The 24,615-nt window shown below is 46.0% G+C and overlaps 1 protein-coding gene across 3 annotated transcripts in view; it reads right to left on the bottom strand.

The window, feature by feature from the left end:
- Positions 1 to 678: 678 nt before the first annotated feature.
- The window catches only part of MTA (mRNAadenosine methylase), a 43,054-nt gene continuing 19,117 nt past the window's right edge, over positions 679 to 24,615 (bottom strand). Inside the window, exons 5-9 of one of the 3 annotated variants that reach the window (XM_086492396.1) lie at positions 16,211 to 16,427; positions 1,365 to 1,444; positions 1,224 to 1,286; positions 1,051 to 1,068; positions 679 to 961 (exon numbers count right to left, since the gene is read on the bottom strand). In XM_086492396.1, coding sequence (XP_086348522.1) covers positions 850 to 961; positions 1,051 to 1,068; positions 1,224 to 1,286; positions 1,365 to 1,444; positions 16,211 to 16,427 — 490 coding nt within the window. In that variant the 3' untranslated portion in view covers positions 679 to 849. Of the gene's footprint in view, positions 1,287 to 1,364; positions 1,445 to 16,210; positions 16,428 to 24,615 lie in introns of all 3 variants that reach the window. The other 2 variants (XM_086492395.1, XM_086492394.1) reach the window with 2 other exon arrangements.

Below are 24,615 nucleotides of genomic sequence, written 5' to 3'. Positions count from 1 at the left end.
TGGTACATTTTCTGCTGTGTCAAACTCCTGTTAGTGCAAATAAGCATAATACAGTGTAGTCTAAAACACCAAGAGCCAGCGAGAAAGAAACAAAACCAAAGGTTTTCTATCACTGAACAAAACAATAGCCATGTGTGGAAATCCTCGAGGGACGGAGAGAGAAACCTTCAAAAAAAAATGACACTAGGGTGAAGGAGCCAATTATGAGACATGCTCCGGTGGGGACACATCCACCCCCTATTAAGAGACCCACTTTGGAATATACTTGGAATCTTGTTTGTCCCCTTAAATGATTTGCCAAAAAGCATACCATTACTAGGCCTTGACTATCTCTTATGCCTTAAAGGCCTCAACAGGTTAATTTTCTTGACTGGAGCATCGAGATAAATTTTTGCAAATATCAATCTTTGTATTGTTTAATTCGACATCTCATGCTGAATGCGATGCGATTTTTCACATCAGGAAATGACTAAAGTTGCAAAATTACCTACCCCTCGCCACCCCCCCCCCCCCCCCCCCCCCCCCCAACAAAACCCCCCAATTACTACTTTTTAACTAAGTGTCTCTAATATTGCTCCTCTACCCTGGCAATGAAAGTATTGTTTGACATACAATAATTACCTACCCCCCCCCCCCCCCCCCCCCCCCCCCACACACACAAAACCCCCCAATTACTACTTTTTAAGTAAGTGTCTCTAATATTGCTCCTCTACCCTGGCAATGAAAGTATTGTTTGACATACAAGCTTCGATTCTCGCCGTATTGGAAAGTACATGTTAGTTTTAAGCTGACACCACTACATAGGGCTTGTTCATGTCCATTGATTTCTCAAGAAACCTCAGTTTGGAATCAAGAGCATCTGGTTTGCACGCCCCTTGTTGCTTTCTTTACCCGTCCCAAGTATGTTAAAAACAGAGGATACCAACCTGCAACTACTTGAACTGAAGGCCGTAATACCTGTCTGCTTGTCCCACGTCAATAAAAACGCCTTTTGTTAAGCAAAGCACATCACATAAAACCAAACACTTCATGCTTTACACCTTCACAAACCTAGCATTGATTATGTGTCTTTAGCCACATTGCTATCATTAATCTCTGCTGGCACTCCAGAAGGATTCTCGGTGGTCCCCCCTGCCTGACTTGAAACTGCGACTTGATCTTGTTCAGATTTCGTTGGGGGATCAGGAGGCTGAAACTCTACATCCGGATACGCAGCTTTGAACCTTGCTCTTAGGCCTTCGTCCACTAAGCGAACACCATTCAGTTGATTCCCCAAGGAAATCCACCTAAGAAAAAGGTAAAAGCAACATCAGATATAATTTCTGTAACAAAAGAGGTAAGGCTTGAAAAATTGGACAACGTACCCTGCATGTGTGTTATGCATTCGTGCAAAAAGTTCCAGCTTTCGTGTTCGAGGACTTATTCTCTCTAACATAGGGTACATCTGACACATGCCAAAAGCCAGATATTAGAGGCACACACCATGATTAAAATTTATCAGAACTTCAAGTGTGCAATTTTCTGTTTGAACATTTCAAGGCATCACCCAGCTTGGTCCTTGATTAAAAGAAGACATCAGCAGACAACAAATTTCCCTGAACAGTAAACCATGCTTACAGCAAGGAAAATCCAAATTATTAGCAAAAGGCTGATATATTGAAGTCTGTTAGTAGACAACTGCAATTGAGAAGGGAAAAGGAGCCCTCTCCCATGACTTGATTACAATACCTCCACATTTACATCATAAAAATCCAGTAATGTGAATTTCTGTTCACAGCCCCTTCAAATTTCCAACGCACACGCGTGCGCACACATGTATGACTCACGCAACTCCCCTTCCGAGGCAGCATACGATACGAGGTAGTGGCACCATTGAGTATGGGCCCACTACCTCATCAATATGATGAGTATGGAAGTAAAGCCTGAAGTGGTTATCTCTAATAACCACCTTAGCAAGAGTGTTGCTTACCTTCTCCTGAAACTTGTATAAGAACAAACAATGGCTCCATGAACATTGTACTCCAAGAGGAGTTTCAAGGCTTTGTGAGCCAGTATTAGACAACGTTTCTGTGAACATTGTTCTCCAATAAGAGTTTTAACGCTTTGTGAGCCAGTATTAGACAACGTTTCTGTGAACATTGTTCTCCAATAAGAGTTTTAACGCTTTGTGAGCCAGTATTAGACGATGTTTCTATCCTAGTCACCAGGAACGGAAAATTGGAACGGGAAAAGGGGAGCAGAAATGGGTATGAATTACCGTTCCTTGTTATGGATACTCATGCCTAAAACACAGAATGGGGATTCAGAACAGGAAGTAGGAATGGGAACAGCGAACAGACGCCTGAAAACGGCCATTCCTTGTAAGTATGGTTTCTATGAACATTGTACTCCAATAGGAGTTTTAAGGCTTTGTAAGTCAATATTGTAGTACATGTCTTGTCATACGTTTTCAATTGGAAGAAATCCTTCTTGAGTGAAAGTGAAATTGGCTACTCCTACCTTCTTGAGTGATGTGTGTGTGTGTGTGTGTGTGTGCGCGCCATTCCTTGTAAGTATGGTTTCTATGAACATTGTACTCCAATAGGAGTTTTAAGGCTTTGTGAGTCAGTATTGTAGTACATGTCTTGTCATACGTTTTCAATTGGAAGAAATCCTTCTTGAGTGAAAGTGAAATTGGCTACTCCTACCTTCTTGAGTGATGTGTGTGTGTGTGTGTGTGTGTGTGTGTGTGTGTGTGTGTGTGTGTGTGTGTGTGTGTGTGTGTGCGCGCGCGCGCGCGCGTGTAGTGTGGTGAGAGAGAGGGCGAGAGAGAGAGAGAGAGAGAGAGAGAGAGAGAGAGGTTACAGGACGTAGCGTGACGAAACCCTAAGGGCGACCTATGCGCTGTCGAAACCCTAAATCAACTCACTGAATTGCTGTCATCAACATGAGCAGGCTGTGGCTGCAAATCGAGGGCTTATCAGGCTGTGCACTTCCTCCAAGAGGTACTGTCGCGAACTTGTCCTGTAGCAGGTCGTGTGGAAGCCACTGTGGGCTGTGTAGCTGCACGATGTAGCAGCCATGTGTGTTTAGGGTTTCAGGCTGTGTGATTAGGTTTTGGGCAGAGTTTTTGAAACTGTTTACTGGACACGTACTCCTTCCTGCTGCTTAAGCCAATCCCCTCAGCCGCTAGTTTCTTTTCACCACACACATATCACTGCACCTCATATTTTACGCACACACATATCACTGCGCTTCATCTTTTAGGCTCACACACACACTTACATTCAAATTTCACTTGCACCATGCACTTGCACACAGAGGGCTGGGGCTGATTAGTGGGATTGTGTTTAAAGAAATTTGCATTTCAAGCCATATCCAAAGAGAAGTCCGTCTGTAAGGAGTTGACCATGGCCGGTTGCAGCTACAGCCTTATCCTACAGCATTGAGTTTACCGGTATTCATTGATATTCTCTCTTCACAAGAGCTTGCCTCTACACTCGTTCTCCTCTCATTGTTTTAGAGACACTGATTTTTCAAGTACCGTTACATTAGCTTCTTTTAAGGGCAGATGTCAGGTCCCGAAGCATCATGTAAAAATTGCTTTTCTAGAGCCACCTGCTGCACAATTCTGGCTGCCTGATATGTTGATGCACATGGAAGCTATCTTTGGCATACCTTTCAGGTGTCCAGTACAGACTGAGACATTTGTGCCATCCATTATGGTGGCACACAGTTTCCAAACACCATTAAAGGTGTGCTACACTACCAAATCGTGGTTACTGGTTGCGCTCTCCAGCCTTTCCTGCATCTACAGCACGCAAGAAGTGTGTGCCCGAGCAAGAGACACAAGTATATTGATGATCTGCCGTCTTCGAATATCACTCCACCCATCTGAGATAATGGTGCACCCAAACTGCTGCCAACCTGCTTTCACAAGGATCAATGCCTTGTCTATCAATACATTTCCTCATCAACATTGTGGTGCGCATCTTTTAATAATCCAACCCTATCCAAGACACACTAGCACCAACCTGAGCAATGGCTTTGACCATCCTTTTCCATTGGTCAGTCCTCAACACATTGCAAGAGATATTACACTCAATGAGAGTGCGTGCAATCTCATCTCAGCCACTTTCTGGCGCTCCTTTACCCAAGCAAGAGCATTCACACGAAGGCAATGTGGTCTGTCTTGGCGCATGCATACCCTGCTCCTCATTCAACTCATCCTCCATGACACGAGCCCTGTTCCTACCTGCAGATCACTCCTCCTGGGTAGCCATAAAACTCGTATCCCCCATGTGTGGATGATCCCCCCAACTCCCCAAGAAGTGCATCATGAAGAGCATCCTGCGTGTGTTGTGTCCCTTTAGCCTTCTCTACGCCCATTGCCGGAAAGTTCTCTACAATCAATTGATCTCTAAGAGAAAGAGGCACTTTCCTGCACCCTCCACAATTGTTTGTTGTGCCAATGCCTGTGAGATGCTTGACAACACGTGCGATCGTGCTAGTGAGCATGAAATTGCAATACTTGCACTGCCATTGCCGAGAGCCAGAGCTAGCCTGCCTAGGGGTACGACAATGTGAATGACGTTGATCCAATGCGAGTTGCACGCATGAGCCATCAAGATGCAAGAAACATTGCAAACATGCTGACCAGAACAGAGAGAGAGAGAGAGAGAGAGAGAGAGAGAGAGAGAGAGAGAGAGAGAGAGAAATGAAATGAAATGAAATGTTATGTTAACATCTTCAAAAGGCCAAAGTGACCTATGAGGCCAGAAGTTACAATGCGGTGTATCTGATACAAAGTCAGATTAACAAAATAAATTAAACTAGGATAACAAAATATAAATATTGCGGAATCCTAAACTAAGCTGATAGGTGTGAAAGGTGAAAGGCGTGAAATGTGTGAACTAAGCAGTACAAAGTGTAGACAATATGGGAGGGAAGTAGAGATCCATCTTCATAGAGATCCATCCTCATCTGCACTCTGGACGACGAAAAAGTATGGCTCAAATCCTTTGTTGTAGCCTCCTTCGAAACTGTGTAGCTCCTCTTCTCCATCGGAGTAGTCTAGATCTCCCTAGCTCCAATGCTCGGTCTATGAGAATGCCAGTAGTGCGGGTAGGCCTCTCCATTGTTGGCTGCTCCTCTGTCTGTTCTTCTGGGTGTACAATATCTAGTGTAAAGAAATCGGTGATCTGTCTCTGGGGTTGTCTCTCTTCAGCTCTCCTCAGTAAAGTTTCTCTATGCCTGTGTAACTCAAGTATCTATGATCTCTCGGCTGATTAGAGCCAAGGCTTCCGTACCGCATGATATCATTCGAGCGGAATTACCTTCCCCCCCATGGAAATTGAGGCGCTTACCATATCAGTCTCCTTTGTACACAGTCTGTGGGATACTGCCACAGACAGATATGCCAAGGTGGCTCTAGAGTCCTCCAGACAATTATCTCTTAATGGGGATACATTATGCTGGTATGCACAGATGGCATCATGGTTGCAGACACATGGTTTGACCATGGACAGGTTGCCTCCTTTTCAATACTCTCTACAGGCACCCTTGAGGTCTCTGACGCGGGTAGAGATTAATACACTCATTCGTCAGGATCTGATCCAGCTGGACACGAGGAGGAGATGGATAGAGCCTTTACAGGAGTTGGACACAAAGATGGCTTTTTATAGAGAGCATCTTCTCCACCTCATGGGGGATGGGTTTGTGATTCGACCTAGCTATATGGACACGCATCTTTCTCATGGTTTGCGTTGTGCCATTGGCCAAATATGCACGTCCTCACATAAGCTCGAGATTGAGACTGGCAGATTCAGATGGACACAAGCAGATAGCAGGATATGCCGCTTATGCCATCTAGAGCCAGAGACAGAGGTACATTACATATGTCATTGCAATGTACTATGAGATACGAGGCCGTTTTCATGTCTATTCAAAGAAGGTTTTGGGCCTCTATGAGTTATGAGGATCAGAGATGTCTGGGGCTAGAGAGAGAGAGAGAGAGAGAGAGAGATGAAAATGAAATGTTATATTAAAGTTTTCAGAAGGCCAAAATGACCTATGAGACCAAAAAGTTACAATGCGGTTGATACAATGTCTGAGTACAGAAAATAAAAAGAAAAGGTACTAAAAAGGGAACTACGTATGATACGAGCACGGGTGGGGTGGGGTGGGGTGGGGTGGGGTGGGAGTAGTGAGTGAGGGCTAATATGACACAATGTGGGTATGTGTTTGGTACAAGATGAGCAAGGTGGACAGTCCTCAAAAGAGCTAAATCAAAGGAGATCCATCATCGGTTGTTGGCGGATCTCATCTGTCATGTGCGCTTCTAACCCTATGTGTACGTGGACAAGCTACTTCATGACAAGGGTTCAGTTCAGTTCAATCAGTCTAGAATAGGAAGTGATCTGTTCAGTTCAATCAGTCTAGAATAGGAAGTGATCTGGCACTTTTGTGAGTCTGTTTGTAGACCATGCATGTCTAGACACTTAGATTAGATGCATATCCTCTGGTTGGACACAGCATGATCATCAGATTTCCATCATAACCCATCAAGAGCATTTTTACAGTGCATAGACCTAATTTCCCTATTTTAGTCAATTTTCAATTATTATTTTTAAGTGACTTTTGTTGGGAACTAGATAGGGCAAATTCAATAAGTGACTACATAAGAAAAACCTAGCGCTAGCAATTCTGGCAGAAGAGGCAGCAGGAACTTTGATTCAACAAGCACCTTCTCAGCAAGACCCCCAACAGGCCTAGCGTTTTCTGCATCAGAGACACTAGCGTTTTTGCATCCACAGACCAGCCCTGGCGTTTTTGCATGGCAGATCAGCCTCGGCGACAACAAGACACAATAGATCAGCCCTAGCATTAGCAGAACAGATCAGCCCTATCGTTTTTGGAGCAGCATAACAACCAGCGTTTTGCAGTTCCGTCGCGACAAGACCTCAAGAAGGACCAGCATTATCAGTTTTCAGCAGTCAGACACCGCAGTAGAAGTCTCAAACCTCGCAGATCTCACCTTCCCACAGCAGATCCTCGTCGCACGGTCAGATCCATCGAAGTTTGCAGTTTCAGCCCGAAAAACGCAGATTTCAGCATCTGCATTTTCAGCCCGTCATCGCATCGTCGTCATCGACATCGTCACCGACATAGAGTCAGAATTCAGTAGATAAAGATTTGCAGATTTCAGCCCTTAGCGTTTTCAGATCTCAGCCCGTCTTGTCGTCATCCTCATCGTCGTCGACATTGTCAGCAAGTCCAAAGCATTGTAGAGATTTGTGCAATCAATAGTAGAGCGCTCTCGCCATAGAGAGTGGGGCCTTCGGAGGAGGGTTTGACAACATTCTAGTGTCGTATTCTTCCCTCTCTATCTCTCAGTCTCAACACCTTCATTCATAGTGTTCACCACTTTATTTGTGTCCAATGCACTCTCTCACTAAAGGAACGGAAGGCTCTCCCTTCCGTAAGTAAAAGGAACCCTTGAGCACAGTTCGGAGCACTCATCTTGAGCAAAGTTCAACATTCACTTCCGTTGCACCTTACATCATCAATCTCCTCCATGGTCAGTAGTCTGACAGGGCGGTGTGCATGTCGGGCCAAAGTGACCCGGATCCTCTGCTGCAGTCTCCGACGGTATTGTGTAGTCTTCCACCGTCGTGGGCATCTGGATCTCCCAAGCTCGGTCGCTCGATCGATCAGCAAGCCTCTAGTATACGGAGAATGTGAGCTCTCCTGTGGTAGTTGCTCCTCCTGCCGCCCAATGTCCGCTCTAAAGAAGTCTGTGATTAGTCTCTGAGACTGGCTAGCCTCTCCTCTCATCAGGCTCTCTCTGTGTCTGTGCAGCTCAAGTAAAAACAATCCCAGACATCTCTGATCCTCATATCCCATGACTCTAGAAAGTCCTCGTATCTCATAGTAAATTGGGCAGTGGCATGTATACTGCAACTATGTCTCCAACTCCATGTGACATAGGGGACATATCCTGGCCTTTGCCAGTACTCCGTTGTACCTACTAGTCTCGATCCGAAGCTAGTGTGAAGATGTGGGTATCTCGCCAATAGCGCATCGTATCCCATGAGATAAGTGGGTGTCCATGTATCTGGGCCTCGTCACAAAACCATCCTCAGTGAGCTGGAGAAGATGCTCTCTATAGAAAGCCATCTTCGTGCCATGTTCATGTGCCGGCTCTATCCATGTCCTCCTGGTGTCAAGCTGAGTCAGGCTCTGGCGGATGAGCCTGGTGATCTCGGACTGTGTAAGAGTCAGAGAGGGTGCATCCAATGAGTATTGGATGCACTGGAAAGGGGGAAATCTATCCATGATGAACCCATGTCCTGAAACCATGATGTCATCTTGCATCTTCCCGAGGGCAAGAGAGCCTCGAGAAGGGAAGATCTGTCATGTCAAGGGAGATCCGTCCGTTGTGCCAAAACCTATATCTGAGTCCACGTCTCAATGTCAAACGAAAGGGAGCAAAGGTGAGAAGAGGATCTGAATAACCGCGCCAGATGAAATGCCAAATGACCGCGAAGTAGGGTGTAAGTGACGGGAGAGGCAAGGGAAACCCAAAGGAATGCTGAAACGGTAAAATCAAGGTGCTGTCTAAACCTGAAATCGCAGCAAAAGGGAGCTCGAAACACCGCGAGAACGCAGGGGTTTGAGCAAAACGCCAGGTGATGGAATCACCGGATGTCGAGAAGGTAAGGTGAGGGCTGTAAATGCACCAAAACAGGCTGAAAATCAGCAAGGTAGAAGTCGGAGAGTCGCCGGTAAAGTCACAGGATTGATCAGCTTCCAAGCAGGAAGACCAAGGGGCAAGGAGCGGGGCTCCGGCTGTCCAAGATCGACAAGGAGGAAGGGCTGAAGCAGAGGTTAAAAAAAACGCTCGTCTAAAGGCTACTGTCCTGCCCAAAAAACGCTAGGAATGCTGGCTGCTGTCCTGCCCAAAAACGCTAGGGCATAGGGCTGAAAAACACAGATCAGCGGGCTGCCTTCCTGCAAAAAACGCTAGACCAGAAGCTGGCTGAAAAACGCTGATGCAAGGGGCTGAAAACCCAAGGTCAACACGCTGCCCACCTGCAAAAACGCTGGTCCAGATCTGGCTGAAAAACGCCAGGCAGAGGAGAGGGCAGGTGGTGGAGATGAGGCAGAGGGAGGGAGGTGCGCTAGCAAAGGGTGCACAAGAAGATGTCGTCCACCAAAAAAACTGCAGGTCTGCAGCAAAAACGCCAGATCCCAAAAAAACGATGATGGGGAAGAAGTACTTCTTCACAATGAAATCCTTCGCAGAGTCCTCCCAGGTGTAGGCGATGGCAGATCCAAGCCTAGAGCTCTGATACCATGTCAGAGTGTGCAACGGAAGGTGAGGGAGAGAAAGAGACAATGGCACGACAGAGAGAGAGAGAGAGAGAGAGAGAGAGAGAGAGAGAGAGAGAGATGGTGGAAAGGCTGGCAACCCAATAACTCTAGATGGCTACATGGTGATGATACAATACAAATGAGGGTGCCCCCCCTCCTACATATAGGAGAATAGGGGTTGGTCGGGCAATAATCCTCAATATAGCCCAATGACCTAAAGATATGACCCTACAATATAAATGGGGGAATATGTGACCAAAACACGTCTAAAGTGGCAAATGTGCTGAACAACCCTGAGTGTGCCTGAGACCCCTGTCCAACAGGTGTACGGGTGCCCAACCCACAACCAAAGGCCAGTGAACGTGATGTGAAGCCTGTAGACAATGTGCGAAGCATCTGGAGATGAAGAATCTAACACTAAAGACCACCCTCAGGTAGGTGTACGCATCTATATACTCCACTGTCTCATGGCCATAGGTGAATGTGGGTACTGCTCTCCCGATCCGCTGTGGGGTGGTGTTAAACACGATAACCTTGGTTTTACCAAGGTTGACAGACAAACCATTGTCGTGGGCAAACCTATGCAATGAGTCCAAGTGACGTTGCATCCCCTCTAGAGAGTAGGAGATCAACACAATATCATGAGCATATAGCAATAGTGGAATCCATGTCCTTGCCAGATATGCTATCACCATCTCTCTCAATATAATCAAAAGCCCCATCCACATATATACCAAAGAGAGTAAGGGAGAGCGGGCAGCCCTGTTTCACCCCGATACTGGAGTGAACCAATGTAGATGGCCCTTCTGGAGTGCGTACATGCCCCATTACTGATCTGTATAATACCATGATTCCCCAAACCAACTATGTGGGTATTGCCATCTCCTGTAGTCTATGCATTAATCTAGCTCTGGACACTGTGTCAAAAGCTGTGTGGAAATCCACAAAGCTGCAATAGATCCGTCTCCCATGTGATCTGCCCTCTATGGCTCTTAGTGTCGGAATGTGGTCAAGAATAGAGAAACCTCTCTTGAACCCTGCTTGCCCAGTTGCGTGTATGCCCTCCCTCTCTACCCATCTACTCCGTTGTTGCTCAAGAATGGATGCATACAGCCATACCAATGTGTGTCCGATCATGATAGTGCGATAGTTCCCAAGTTCCATCGGGTCTCCTGACTTGAAGATGGGTACAATAGTAGATAGACTCCAAGTATCAGCCAAGCCCTCACACAAGGCACGGTTGAACATTACTGCTAGAAGCTCTGCGAGCAAGTCCATGGCATGTAAAAAATGCTCATCCACTAGGCCATCATGATCATATGCTCTCCCAGTTCTCATCCTATCAATGGCCTTCTTCACCATCTCAGCGGTGACAAAAGCACACGTGTGTGGGCATGGCTCGAGGAGATTGGGAAGAGGTGGCTGGAACTGTGTACAGAGATGATGCATACTGGCCCCAGGCCTCTGTAGAGGTGATGGCAGGAGGGGGTGAATGCTCGTGAAAGAGTCGCCATGCCTCATCTGAGTCCTGACTCAAGAATAGCTGATATAGATCCTACCCTAGCCGGGCCGAAAAAGCCCTCTTCTTTCGTCACACTAGAGGTCAGAAGGCAATCTGAGATTTTCTGTGAGTGAGGTCCCCCAAAAGAACCTCCCTTTGAAGTCTGGCTCTCATCTCGCGGCACTCCTCATCATACCAATTATTCTGGGGCATGCTCCCAGAGCATCGTCTCTGCTCAGGCTGGGCGTGTGGGTATGCCTCTACTGCTGCATCATGTAGAGCTTGTGTCAGTACAGTAGTAAGCTGCTTAAGGGGTAGCCGAGTTCCTGAGTCCACAGGCGTCTATAGATCCCATCTATGTAGACAAAGTCGGTCTCCCGCATAAAGGTGTAGCGACTAGGGGCTACAGCCCGTGGCATGTGTGCTACACTAAACTAGAAACAAATGGTCATCGATACAAGGGCATGATCTACTGCCACCCCAACAGGTCTAGGCCCAATTGTGAGGTCCTGGACACTCGAGATAAAGCTCGGTTGTGCCATGACATAATCCACTGCTGGCTCCATGTCTGTGTCGAAAGCATGTAAAACCTCCCGTAGCGAGTAGGCCATTCAAGATGGCGAGGCCATGTGCAGTTCCCATGTCTATCAAGTACCGTCCATACTCGGTATGCTCCACATCCTGTGATAGTCTAGATAGGCCCATCTCCGCAATATCCAACTCCCTCAGCATCTCCTTTGACGTATCATAAAATATTGTCTCGTGTTGGGCAATCCTAGCATTGAAGTCCCCCAGGATGATAATGTCACGATCCCGTGAGAGCTCCCATATGTCATCATCCAAAATAGAAAAGGGGGATTGTCCTCTAGGTGGTGCACATATTGATGTACTCGGGGGAAAGTAGCAAATAGCAATGTAGAGATATATGCCCATCTCTGCCCACATGTACCTAGCCTGCTCATCCCTGCGAGCTATATGTACCAATGGCTGCAACTCCTCCCTAAAGAGAATTGCCACTCCCCCTGAGCCCCCTCCTCTGTGCTCTGATCGACCTCCTGTCTGCAGGCTGTCTCCCACTTGTATCCGTTGACATGTGGCATAGACTGACCAGGGGCCTGATGTGTTTCGGAGTAGAAGATGATGTCCCTCCAAGTGAAAGTATCCTCAAAGGCACCCCACATCAAGGCATAGGGATCCATTACATTTCCAAGTAGGAACTTTGAGTATGGTCCCATAGGTCTCGCACCATCATGCGGAACGTCGTTCCAATATCACCACTCTTCTGTCTCGATAAAAAGAAAACTTTCCCTTTTCTCTTGCCGCTCTAATATCCAGCATTACCTCCTGCATATGGGCGATTTGCGAAAGGGTGAGATCATCTCCGAGGAAGATGCCCGTCTTCTTAAGAGTCGGTCTCTTCTTCAAGAAGTCCTTCGCTTCCATGGAGGAGTGCCCTTTCTTTCAAGGTTTCCCCATTGCTGCCATTTTCTTATTGCCCACTCTCCAAGCTCTTGTATGCGTCGGCTCATTAACCCCCATCGTTCTTTTACTTCCTCCTCCACATTATTTGCCTTTAAGGCCACATATTCTCGAACGTAAGGCACACACACATCTTCTTTGCTCCTCTTAAAGTGTCAAATTCATAACGGTAGGTGTGGACGTTGTTTCATTGCCTTTCCCTTTCTTGGCAACCTCGATCCATTTCTCGGCCTCATCCACTTTCTGTTGGGTCTTTGTGATAACATCCACCCACGAAGTTGTCATTTCTTTGTGTTGTTCCTCCCCCTCTTTGATGGCCCGCACTTGCTCTTTGAGCGTGTTTCGTGATTGCACCTTTGTCAGCTCCTTGAGTAATGCAATCTCCGCCTCTTGGGACGATCACACGACTCTCAAGTGCGTTTATCTTGCTTTCTTGGGTCGACATGCGCTCTTCGAGCACCTTTTTTGTGCCTAGGAGATTGTGATTAATTTTGTTGATGAACTCGCCCATCTCTTCTTTGCATTTTGAATGGCTTGCTCCAAAGGGTCGTCCTTGTCAGCAAGCTTCTTCATGTTTGAGAAGCCAGGTGGGGGATAGGGGAAAAGAGTGTGTGTGTGTGTGTGTGTGTGTGTGTGTGTGTGTGTGTGTTGGGAGGGGGGCGGGAGGGGGGGACCGCACTATGCACATACGTGTTTCCACATTATGTATACATTCGTATCGTGTTCCCACATCGCACATGCATGCTTGCCACACCCAACTACATTCTCTGCCAATCTGAATTTACTGCAAAAATCTTTGAAAAATCTGCCATGTCCTAGCGTAATGAAACAACGAAGGGTTGGGGGACGGGCGCTGCTACGGGAGGGGCGCGAAGGAAGAGAGGGCAGGAGTGCAGAGAGGGCACGAGCGGGGTTTTTTTTTTTGGGGGGGGGGGGGGGGGGGGGGGGGGGGGGGGGGGGGCGCTAGGCAGGAGGGAGAGAGATTGCCTAACATGTAAATCTACACGAGAGACTTGAGTATGCAAGAGACTACGAGCAATGCGTGCAAAACAGTAGGGAAGTGCATTACCTTCCTTCACACGCTCTCGGAAGCTCCTCCAATTCCTTGCAACGGCCTTCTCTTCCTTTGTGTACTGCTCTCTATGAAAATCCAAAGAGCTCTGCAGACAAATTGCCTATATTATAAGGCGCCGGGTAGCGCCCAGAGTCGCAAACTCTTCCGCATGAGTGCGGCTGAAAAACGCCCATTTATAAAATAAAATAAAATAATCAAAAACCAAAAAAAAACGTAAGGTATGCTCCGTACATACAGATTATTGTATGGTACGAATGTGCGGTACGGCATGGATCCAAACATACGTTTTGATACAACCTTGGTCCACAAAAAGTTACGTACGAGGCATTTCAAATGCGCCAATTACCAGAGTGAAGAGTCATGCAAGATGTGGTGAACCAAGCGGTCGTAGAAGAACCTGATTCACCACAAGGGCTCTACCAGCCAAAGATAAAGGATGACCAAAGGCAAGGTTCTTCCTGATAGACTGTAGTACAGGCACAAACTGCTACTCAACAGACATATCAATGCCAACATGGAAACCCAAATATCTGCAAGTCTGCCCTCTAGGTAGCGAAGTGAAATTATCCTGCGCACCCCGCAGACAATCATCATCCACTCCTACAAGAAAACCAAAAACTTGTGTCAATTTATGAGAGCACCATTGGCCACGCAAAAGGTAGCAAGAGTATCTCGTAGACTGTCTAAGGTGGATGTGTCATATTGTATATAGAGCATAATATCATCTGGTGAGTCGATCAAAGGCATAGTAAGACCTGAAACTGCCAGTACACAGTAGAGGGCGGTACTAATTCAATTACTTGTTAATGATTGAGAAGAAGAGAGAACACAAACGTGTCCAGCAACTAGATTGTCACTACGCACACCAAGACCAATACTCTGTAGGCCCCAAAGACTCGCACCCCTTTCGGTATTTCTTTATCTAATTGAAAACAAACGACCCGAACACTTGGACCAAAGTCCCACCAAGCTGTTCAAACTTGTCAAGGGCTGAAATTGCAGGTTTCCGAGCCAATTTTGGCAACATAACGGCACCAAAATCTCCTATGTCAAAAATACAAGTCTAGGACGGATTTCCTTGCAATTTAGAAGCTTTCCGGTGAGCTATAAGTAGATTTCAGCATGCTGTAATTTCTTGTTTTGGTCATTGACAGGTACCCAAACTCTTGTTAACCAACCCAAGGCTTCCCCGAAGCTTCTCAGGTGTTAACTTGCAGTTAGGAGCGAAACCCTAAACTTGCAAATAAACGCAACAAGCCGAAATTCTATGTTTTGGATTGTTTTGAGCAGAGCAAACACGTCTATGAGTATGAGCTCCCCCACACAATGGGACACTTCCCCTTTAATTTGGACGAGAGTTCAACAAGCGAGAAAACTCTCTTGTTTCGCAATCTGTCGCAATGGAATTGTGCGTACCTAATCCGGTTTCTATTCAGAAGGCTCTTGCCTTGGCAAACGTGCATAAAACCCACAAGACTGTACATAGCCATCGGAGGAGCCCAACTAGTGGGACATTACCATATTTGTAAGGGGGAAAGAGATGCACGAGAGCGGAATCATCGTGCTACATGAGACAAGGGAGAAGGCAAGCTTTCCACTAAAGCTGTGATCCTGAAAATCCACTCACAAAAGCCAAAAAACAACCCCCTCTCTCAATCTGGGCGCCCCCAAGTTGGGCTTGAGCTTGCGGGTGGTGAGTTGTCCAACGGGTGGCTCTCGTATTGACATGTGTCCATTATGCCCCTTATGGTTTAGTTTCCTAACGCCTACCAACTTATAAAGTTGTCAGTGACTTGCCGCATGGCCCAAATTCCATTTAGGCACACACATGCTGGCATACTCATCAAAATTTGGTGCTAACTGAACCGACCACTCACCAACTGACCGACCTAGATTCCCGATGTGAGAAACCCATTTAGCTGCAACCATTTCGCACTAGCCATGCAATGTCCACTTGCACCTTTTCAAGGATTTCAAGGAAAAGAATCTTCTCTGTGATCTCCTCCCGCATTTCCAGATGCAGAAGAAGTCGACTGATCTCTGTTGGAATCCATAAGTGTCGCGAGAAAAGGATCGGTAGAAGAGAAATCGGTCGTGCTCTGATACCACTGTAACAAACTTGGGGACCCCAAGTCTAGATTCTATTGCGACACGAGAGAGAATCACTTAAAATACTTCACAACTTTAAAATCACAGTTCAATTTGATCGACACGGCCCAGCATAGTTCCGTGCCTAGAGAGATTGGCTCCAAAGACTGGCGCCCCTTTTGGTATGTGTGTGTGTGTGTGTAGAGCTGTTTCCCGTGATTATACAGATCAATACATGTTCTGATTTCACTAGAAAAGGGTGGGAAAGCCCAAAACCCTGTGGTGAACAGACCTTCAATGTTTTCTTTGGGGTTTCTTTTTTCTTTTCTTCTTTTGGGGGTGATGGACCCTCGACCAGTTTGCATGGAGTAACTTAACGCAAATGCTGTGCTAGTATATCCAAATGTTTCTCTTGCATGGACCAGATTCAGAAGAGGCTGACATAAAAGCATTTGAGCCCTCCAGATTGTTCAAGATTTAAATGCACATGCTCCACCAATTTTTCTGCAAAATAAAGGTAGACTGCAATCTAAGATTTCCTGGTTTTGACTTCCCGCTGCAGTGAGTTCAAAGGGCCACAAATGGCACATGACCATACAAAACTGCTGCATTGCAGCAACATATGCAAAGAACAATATGAAACATGCCAAAGACAATCAACTGGAAAGAAAAGCACAAGAAAAGGAGAACATTCTAAAGCCAATGACGTTTACCTCATCAGGCTTTCGGCTTGTCTCTCGAACCTCAGCCACAAGAACATCAGTGTCAATATTGCGGTTCACTTCTGGCTGTCCTTTGATGCCCACTAGGCAGTGTTCCTTGCTATGATTTAGCCAATGACCTGTTCGACCCGTTCTGATAATGCGCTGAAGCTGATTGGTCTTAACCCAAATAAGCTCTTCTACTCTCCGATAGCCCCATAGCTCAAGACTACAAGAGAGAAAAAAGTGTAATTCAGCACGACGGAGAGAAATAATTCCATGAATTTTACATATAGCTATGCGTTTAGGGCCCAAAAAGACCAAAAATTATTGTTGACGTGCTAAAGTGAAGGCTGTGTTCAGAAATCAGAAAAAATATATTCTTACCTGTGTACATGAAATACATGCAAGATCCAGCATACAGATGCAGATATGTCAGGAAGATGGGCATAAAACTTTCATACTTTGATAAAGTATCCACTTCCGCTTACCACCTGGCAACCTTACCGGGAACAAGCAATAATAAGGCATAAAGACTACCACGCCTCCATCTCCTGATTTACCAATGGTTTCTAATTTCCTACATTCATCTAGTTTCTATGAGGTCTTCATGACTCACACCTCCAAACTTTTAGAAATCTTATACATACGCATGCACACACAAAGGTGAAAATGATAGGCATTGAAGATGCCTTGCAAGGTTTGAAGTTGACAGAGAGCAGTTGAATGCTATTACTGGGTGTATATCTTCAACCCAGAACGTGTCAGTTTTATGACGAGTGACGTTTGTTTCTTGTGATTATGAAGATCTTTGAAAAATGGATAAAGACAAAGATCTGCTCAGTTTGTGGATGTGTGGTCAAAATGGCTAGTGAAAGCAAAAAAGTCATGCTTGGTGATGACAATGGCACAAAAGACAAAAAGAAAGGTCCCAAGGGCCATCATTTTGAAAACCAGATGTTACTTTGTATGCTAACATGACCTCGTCAGCCTTAAAAGTTAACACACACACACACACACACACACACACAGAGGGGGGGAACTGCTCCTGACGCGCTGAACCTGTCATGCCCATCACTGGCATGGTGGGAATGCACACACACACAGAGGGGGGGGAGACTGCTCCTGATGCGCTGAACCTGTCATGCCCATCACTGGCATGGTGGGCTTCCTCTCGCCAGATGATCCTCCCCCTGCTCCGTCAGGGGTCTCCTTGCTGTCGTCGGGCGCCTCTGTTCTGACTGCTCTGTGCTCCACAATGCCGTTCCCCCCCCCCCCCCCGCCTTTTTTCCTTGCTGCACGTGTGCCTGCAATTTTCGTTTGCTTCTATTGTTTCTTTGTTTTTCTTTGCACGTGTTTATCCTTCGTTCTCTTTGGTTTCTGGAAGTTTCTTGCATGTGGCTTATGTTTCCTTTATTTGCCTTGCATGTCTGCATGGTGGAGATTTTTTGTGCTTGCAGGTTGTGCGCGCTGCTTGTGTGCATGTGTGGTGTGTGTTGTGGTTGCTTGTTCTGCTTGTTTTTCATTGGGTTGGGTGGTGGATTTGGAGGGGTTTCAGCATCACCTTGCAACTTTTTGCCCCATCCTCCTTAACATATCTTACAGGTTGCAGTTACCATAGCTCTACATTGCTGCTGGAGATGGTGGAAGGCTTCTCTCTCCTCTGTCCACAATATCTTCAGTATCAGTTACTCAAGTTGTGGATGGGGGTTCAGCTTCTGAGCTGTCCTGGTGATGTGGTCACCAGTTAGTCTGGGAAGCTCCACATGTCGTGGGTGTACAACTAATATATGCTCCTAAAACCTTTTGGGGGGGGGGGGGGGTGTGTGAGAGAGAGAGAGAGAGAGAGAGAGAGAGAGAGCAGTTTTCCCACTCGCAGCACGTCACTCTTATGCCGGTGGTTTACAAATTGATGGAAATGAAAGTCAACCGTATTGAAGATTACCTGCATCAAGGACTTCATCAATCGCAATATGGTTTTATACCTCGACGGCACATTACTAACAATTTGGCAATGTCATCTTTGGCATGGAATATGGAAATACACTAAGGAAGATAAATTGGTCATGCAAGTTGACATTGAAAAGGCCTTTGATACTGTGTTTTGGGATTATATTGCAGAAACAATGAAGAGGCTAGGTTTTGGACCGAAAATCTCACAGGTGGTCTTTCTCCTATATGCTCAGAGCACTTCTGCAGGTTTGCTGGGTGGTTCTCTCACAAGTGCTTGGGCTCTAGGACATTCAGTCAGACAAGGGTGTCTGTCCTCTTAGTGCTTCGCTTTATGCAATTGCTTCGTACCCCTTGCTGTTGCATCTTGAGGCTCTCAATTCCTCATGCCGTTTGCATGGTCTGCCTCTAACTTCTGGGAATAAATTTATAGGACAAGCCTATGCTGATGACTCTTTTCAGGCCAAAAACTATAAGGAGGATGTACAACAGATTATATATGTGTCAAGTGCAGCAGAAGTGTTTAAGTATTAAGCTCGGATCAAGTACTCCGCACAAACACAAGGTTACTTTACTTCACTTGAAAAGAGAAACTGAACTGAAGACAATGAAGGGGGGAGAGAGAGAGAGAGAGAGAGAGAGAGAGAGAGAGAGAGAGAGAGAGAGAGAGAGAGAGAGACGGCATGTCGGGTCCCAACCACCCTCAAGGGCCCCCTTGCTCTGTTGCCAGATCAAGTACTTGCTTTATTTACTTGCGCAATGCTGTTACAATGATCCTAGATGCTGACATGCTGATGGGTACTTGCTAGAGATGCTTCGTACGACGAAGATGAGGATATTGTTGTAGATGCTTGTGGGTACTTGGTGAAGATGCTTGGTACTGCGAGACTAAGTGCTGAATGCTGTAAACGCTAGTGGTCCTTAGGCTGGAATCTGGAAGTTACTTGGCGATGAAGGCTGAAATCTTCAAATACTGATCTGCTGGCTGAATGTACTAAGGCTTCATGCTTCAAAACGTTGGTCTACTATGGGCTGGAAACGCTGAGGTACTGAAGTGGAAAACGCTAGAGTGCTTGCTGCTACATGGCGATTTTCTGATTGCTGAAAACGTTGAGGACCTAAGGTACTTGCGCTGCGGTGCTGACTTCTACTTCCTCTGCTTCTTCCTCCTTGCCTTGAGAGAAACACCCCCACGCCACCTATATATGCAAGCAAATCTGGGTCGAGCAGCCAATTCTGACACTCATGACCTTGATAAAAATGGGTTAAAATGTCACCTAATAATAAGTTGAGAGTCTACTAATATGAGGTGATTCACGTGCTGAACTGAATGTATTGTGCAAGAGAGGGCATGCAACTACGACCTGCCTGGGCATGCACATCCTGCTAGAGGCTCACAAAGTGCCAGGCTAGATCCTAAGCTAGACTACATTGACGCTAGACTGTAGCAGAACCTTGTCAACGTGGCGTAAGTGCAATGCGCACGTGACATCCCCCCCCCCCCCCGTTAAAGGTGAGACACAACTGCCGAACTTCTTCCTTTCTGTACTTCTGATGTTGATGCTTTTGATGCTTGTGGATGCATAAGCCGATGAATACTCCTCCAAACTTGTGGATGTAGGTGATGCTGCTGTGATGTAAAAACCGACCATACCAGTTACTGGGTAGCCTTACTATTGTCGCAAAATAACAACCTTGATGCTAACTCTGCCTTGCGAGCAAGTACTACCACTCCAATAGTCCTGTCGTGAAAACATTGCAGGTGAAGATGAAAGGTAAAGGTGCTCGGAGGTTGTGCCACGTGAACATGCTTCATCAACTTCCAGAGCCAGTTTTCCCCTCTTCCTAGATAGGAGTATCTAGAATCCTAGGAGGAATAGTATCAGCAATTTTGGGAGACTGTTCGTACGACTTGCATGTCCGGATGAGTCCATTAGATTAGGTTTTCCAGTTTTGGAACCCTCTTGCATGAATGGTTTGGACACGCGGTTTGACAAATGTTATTACACTACCGTGGGCATCTGGCATGACGTGCATAAAGTTTTAGGTTAGAGGAATCCAACGAGCCATTCCCCGTCTCGATCAAATTCTGGGGTGGACAGATGTGCGACAGTCTCACGCAGAAATTGTCCCCCTTGTCCAATTTATTTATGAATCATTTTTATGATTTATTTTGTTGGGTGTCGTGGATAGTTTGCCCTACCTAAGCCTAAGGAGATTTATAAGTCAAAAATCATGCCTATAAAGGGAGAACTTCAACTAACCATTGGGACAAGTTGCACATAGCGCCAGCAGTTCCAAAACCATCCCTGGCGTTTCCTTCCACAGGAGCCGAGCGTTTTCTTCCGAGCAGCACATCAGCCAACGTTAGTCATTTCCAAGCCTAGCGCTACCAGTCTGCAACCTTCAGCCCCAGAGCAATTCAGCCCCAGATCTTCCCCTTGGTGGCCATCCGTAACCCCACATCGAGAAGAAACCAAAGGTGCATCAAATCAGCCCCGGAAGTGCCTCGTCTTGAGGAGTTACCGTAGGGACATTCACCATTCAAGTCAATAGAGTCTGCACTTGAAGTATTGCATGTGTGTACATTCCATTTACGCAATCAAAAGCAAATACCACATCGGCAACGGTGCGGGGGGCCCTTGAGAGAGTTGGTTGGGACCCCATCGGGTGTGATTCTCCTCCTCTCTCTTCCTCTCTCCCTCTACACATCTCCACCGCAGTCTCTCATTCCCACTCTTCAAAGAAAAGTAAAGGAAACCATCATTCAAGCTAAAAGCAATCATTAACGCAAGGAAAGAGGTAAGAGATTTGTAGAATTATAAAACCTAGATCTTCACCATTTCAATTCCGCTGCACCTGACATTGGTATCAAGATTTGAAGATTTTGCACTGATCCGCTAATCCCCAAAAAGTTTTTTTTCCTCTTGTGTTTTAGGTTGTGTTGGCAACCCTTCAGTGTATACTCCTCCCTCTCTTGGAACTGCAGGCTTGCCACTGTGCGTAGGACCGTGCGCCTTGAGCGTCAGAAAATAGCAACCAATTGTATATCGGGTGTTGTGTTAGGTGCAGCGGAATGATTGTTTGCGCTTTGCTCAAGATGAGTGCTCCGAACTGTGCTCAAGGTTCCTTTTGTTCTTATGGAAGGTAGAGCCTTCCGTTCTTAATGAGAGAATGCTATAATGAATGGACACTGTGTGTGCAAGTGTATGAGACTGAGAGATAGAGAGAGAAGAGAGATACGACACTAGAGACGTTGTAGAACCCTCCTCCGAAGGCCCCACTCTCGTCGTCGAGAGTGGTCTACTTTTTTATTGCACAAAATGGTACAATGCGGATGCAATGGACTGATGCAACTTGGGACTATGCCGGTGACGACGACGGTGATGACGACGACGACCTTAGGGCTGAAATCTGTGGTCTTCTATCTGCTGAATTTCGGGACTGTTTCGGTGGCTGAAAATGACTGTTTTGGCTGCGTTTTCGAGGGCTGAAAATGGGGGTGTATCTACAACCAATGGGGCTGAATCTGCTACCTCCTATGCATGCTGAAAACATTGAGTCTTCTGCTGCAAATTGGGCTGAAAACCAAAAACGCTGCTGCTTTCCCTAGCGTTAGTAAAAATGCTGCAAACCTGGTACTGTTGGCGATGGTCTGGAAAAACGCTAGGGTTGAGTGCTGATAAGCAAATCTGCAAGGCTTGATGGCAATCCAGAAACGCTAGAGGATAGGGATCTGCTGCGGTCAAGGACTGCTGAAAACGCCAGGCAGAGGTGGAGTCTAGCGATGGCAAACCCAAAACGCTGGGGGTACTGTTGGGGTTCTGCTAAGAAGGTGCCTGTTAAGCATGTGCTCCTGCTGCCTCTTCTGCCATTTAGTGCTAACTTGGGTTTGCTTATATATTAACTTAGCAAAATTGCCCTACCTACTTTTTTTGGGAAGTCACTTAAAAATAATAAGTGAAAAATACCAAAAATAGGGAAAATAGGCTAAATGCACTGGAAAATTCCCCTGACTGAATCTGATGGATTCTGAAGGGAATACTGATGATCATGTTGTGTGCAACCAGAGGATATGCATCTACACTAAGTGACTGGGCATGCACGGTCTACGAATAGACTCACAAAAGTGCCAGATCACTTCTAATCTAGACTGACTGGACTGACTGAACCCTGATCATGCTGTAGCTTGTCCACGCGCACATAGGGTTGGATGTGTCACGTGACATGTTGCATGCAAGGTGCACCAAGGCCGCCGACAAGGGGGTAGATAGACCCCCGACGATTAGTCTGCAACCTTTCTTGAACCAAGAGCGGGAATCCTTCCATGGTCAAGACTCATAGAGATATGGAGACCTCCACCAATCAAGAAGGCGAGCAAGTTCCACCCACCGATCCATTAGCCCTCCCCCTACCCCTCCCTCAACACCAAATCCCATGGATTCTATGATGCAGATGATGATGGAGATGATGCAACAAGAAGTAGCACGTTGCATCAAGCGTGCGAAAGCGGCAGAGCCAAGAATGTCGATTGGCAGCTGAAGTCGAGGCCCGTAGACAGAAGCGCAAGGCTGAAGCCGAGGCGCGTCGACAAGAAAGGGAAACTGTGCGTTATCTCATCACCACTTTGGCGGTGCGATCCAATACCTCTTCTTCAATGCCCGATTATGAAAAGCTTTCCAAGACCATTGCAGAGGCGACCAATGCTACATGGATGACTAATGAACCAATTCCCGAGAAGATCACATTCACTAAGTATAACGGTAAGATGGATGCTATTGTCATTTATTCTTGGTTGCATCAATTCACATCCTATTTTGCAATTGCTGAAAAGTATGATAATAACAAAGTTCTCTTGGCTTCCATGCATCTCACGCATGATGCCATCACCTGGATGGATGAGTGGATGGAGAAGAAGGAAGAAGCCCACAAGGGGGCCCATTCCAAGTCTCTCCTCATTCCCCCTCTCGAGCGGAGTTCAAGGAGGATCTAAAGACTCACTTCTTGCCTCCATAGTACCTGAAGCGATTGAAGGAGGATTTTCAAGCTTTGTCTAAACAAGGTAAACCTATGATGTCGTATGCTAACCATGCCTCTCAGTTAGGTCGACAATTGCAGAAATCAAAGCCTTTCTCTTGGATTGGACCACTAGATCAAGTTTGATGTGGAAGCTAGTGATCCGAAAACATTGCAAGAAGCTATACGCTAGGCTCAACTCCAAGAGATGAAGCACAACAAGGGTAAGCTCAAAACAGCCTCAGGTAATAGTAACTCTTCCTCTCATGACTCCTCTAAGGAAAAGGACAAGAATTCTAATGGGATTGGTAATAATAAAAAGAACTCTTCCAGTTCTTCTTCTCAATCTAATTCTCCATCTCAATCTCAAGCAAAGAGCGATAAATCTAAGGATAAGGATAAAGGAAAATCTGATAAACCTCAACTCACACCTGATAAAAAGATTGCTCAAGGAGTTTTAGGTGGTCAATCAAGTAGAGAAGAACATGCATTGTATGCAAAGGAACGTAGGTGCTTCCATTGTTCAGTCGTAGGTCACATGAAAAAGGAGTGTCCTAAGAAAGAATCTAAAAAGGAAACCTCTACTGCGTCAACTTCTAACTCTACCCCTCAAGTGAATGCTATGAGTATGGTAGAGCAAGAAGCAAAGCATGAGGACACTTTTGAAGAGGATGAACTCATAAAATGTTATGGGCATGTGAATCGTCAAAACTTGTGTTGTTTGATTTTGGAAGTTCTCATGATGTCATAAGAAACGTGCACGTCTTCAAACTTCTCCTATTCGCACCCTCCGGGTGTAGAGGTTTTTTAAAGGCATGGACAATTCGATCTCTCAAGAAGTTAATGATAGCAATTTGTTCATTCAACAATCTCAATTTACTCGTCGTTTTGTAGTCTCTAAACTTTTGTACATTAAGTGGTTCCGCATGTCTCCGGAGAACAAGACCAAAATGCTGCAGTCATTTCGTCTTTCAAACATGCAACACTACTTACATGAGAGAGCACATCTAACAGATTCATTTCAGGAATTCCCATTTCGAACTACTTCTTTCATAAAGTCATACAGTAGAATATTGTCAACCCCATTGGTATGCCTTAAATCACAAAGGAAGTCAGTAACTTTATTCCATCTAGGTAACCTATGACAAAGGAGCGGAGTAACTCCCCTCTTGTGTAATCTCGACAACACCATACTCAACCCGCTCATCTCCGGGAACTCCCAAAATAGTCAAAGCTAGACCGAAAGACTCAAGGTAAAGTTCCAATATCTCAGGAGAATCTGCTAGGTCCTCCTCCATCCAGTTCGCATCCAGTTCGCATCCAATGTCGGATAGTTCTTTAACTTAACTAAGAACCGCCGTATCACTTTACCTTCCAGACTCTTTTCGTTGTGAGCCTGTATTCTAAACGAGAATCTTCTCGGTCTCTTCAACTTCAGGTTGCTCCTCAGG

This window comes from Adiantum capillus-veneris, chromosome 20, assembly GCF_014529385.1.
Source record: "Adiantum capillus-veneris isolate H3 chromosome 20, ASM1452938v2, whole genome shotgun sequence".
Lineage (NCBI taxonomy): Eukaryota > Viridiplantae > Streptophyta > Polypodiopsida > Polypodiales > Pteridaceae > Adiantum > Adiantum capillus-veneris.
The sequence above is the reverse complement of the archived record's forward strand: the minus strand, read 5'-3'. Positions and strand labels throughout refer to the sequence as shown.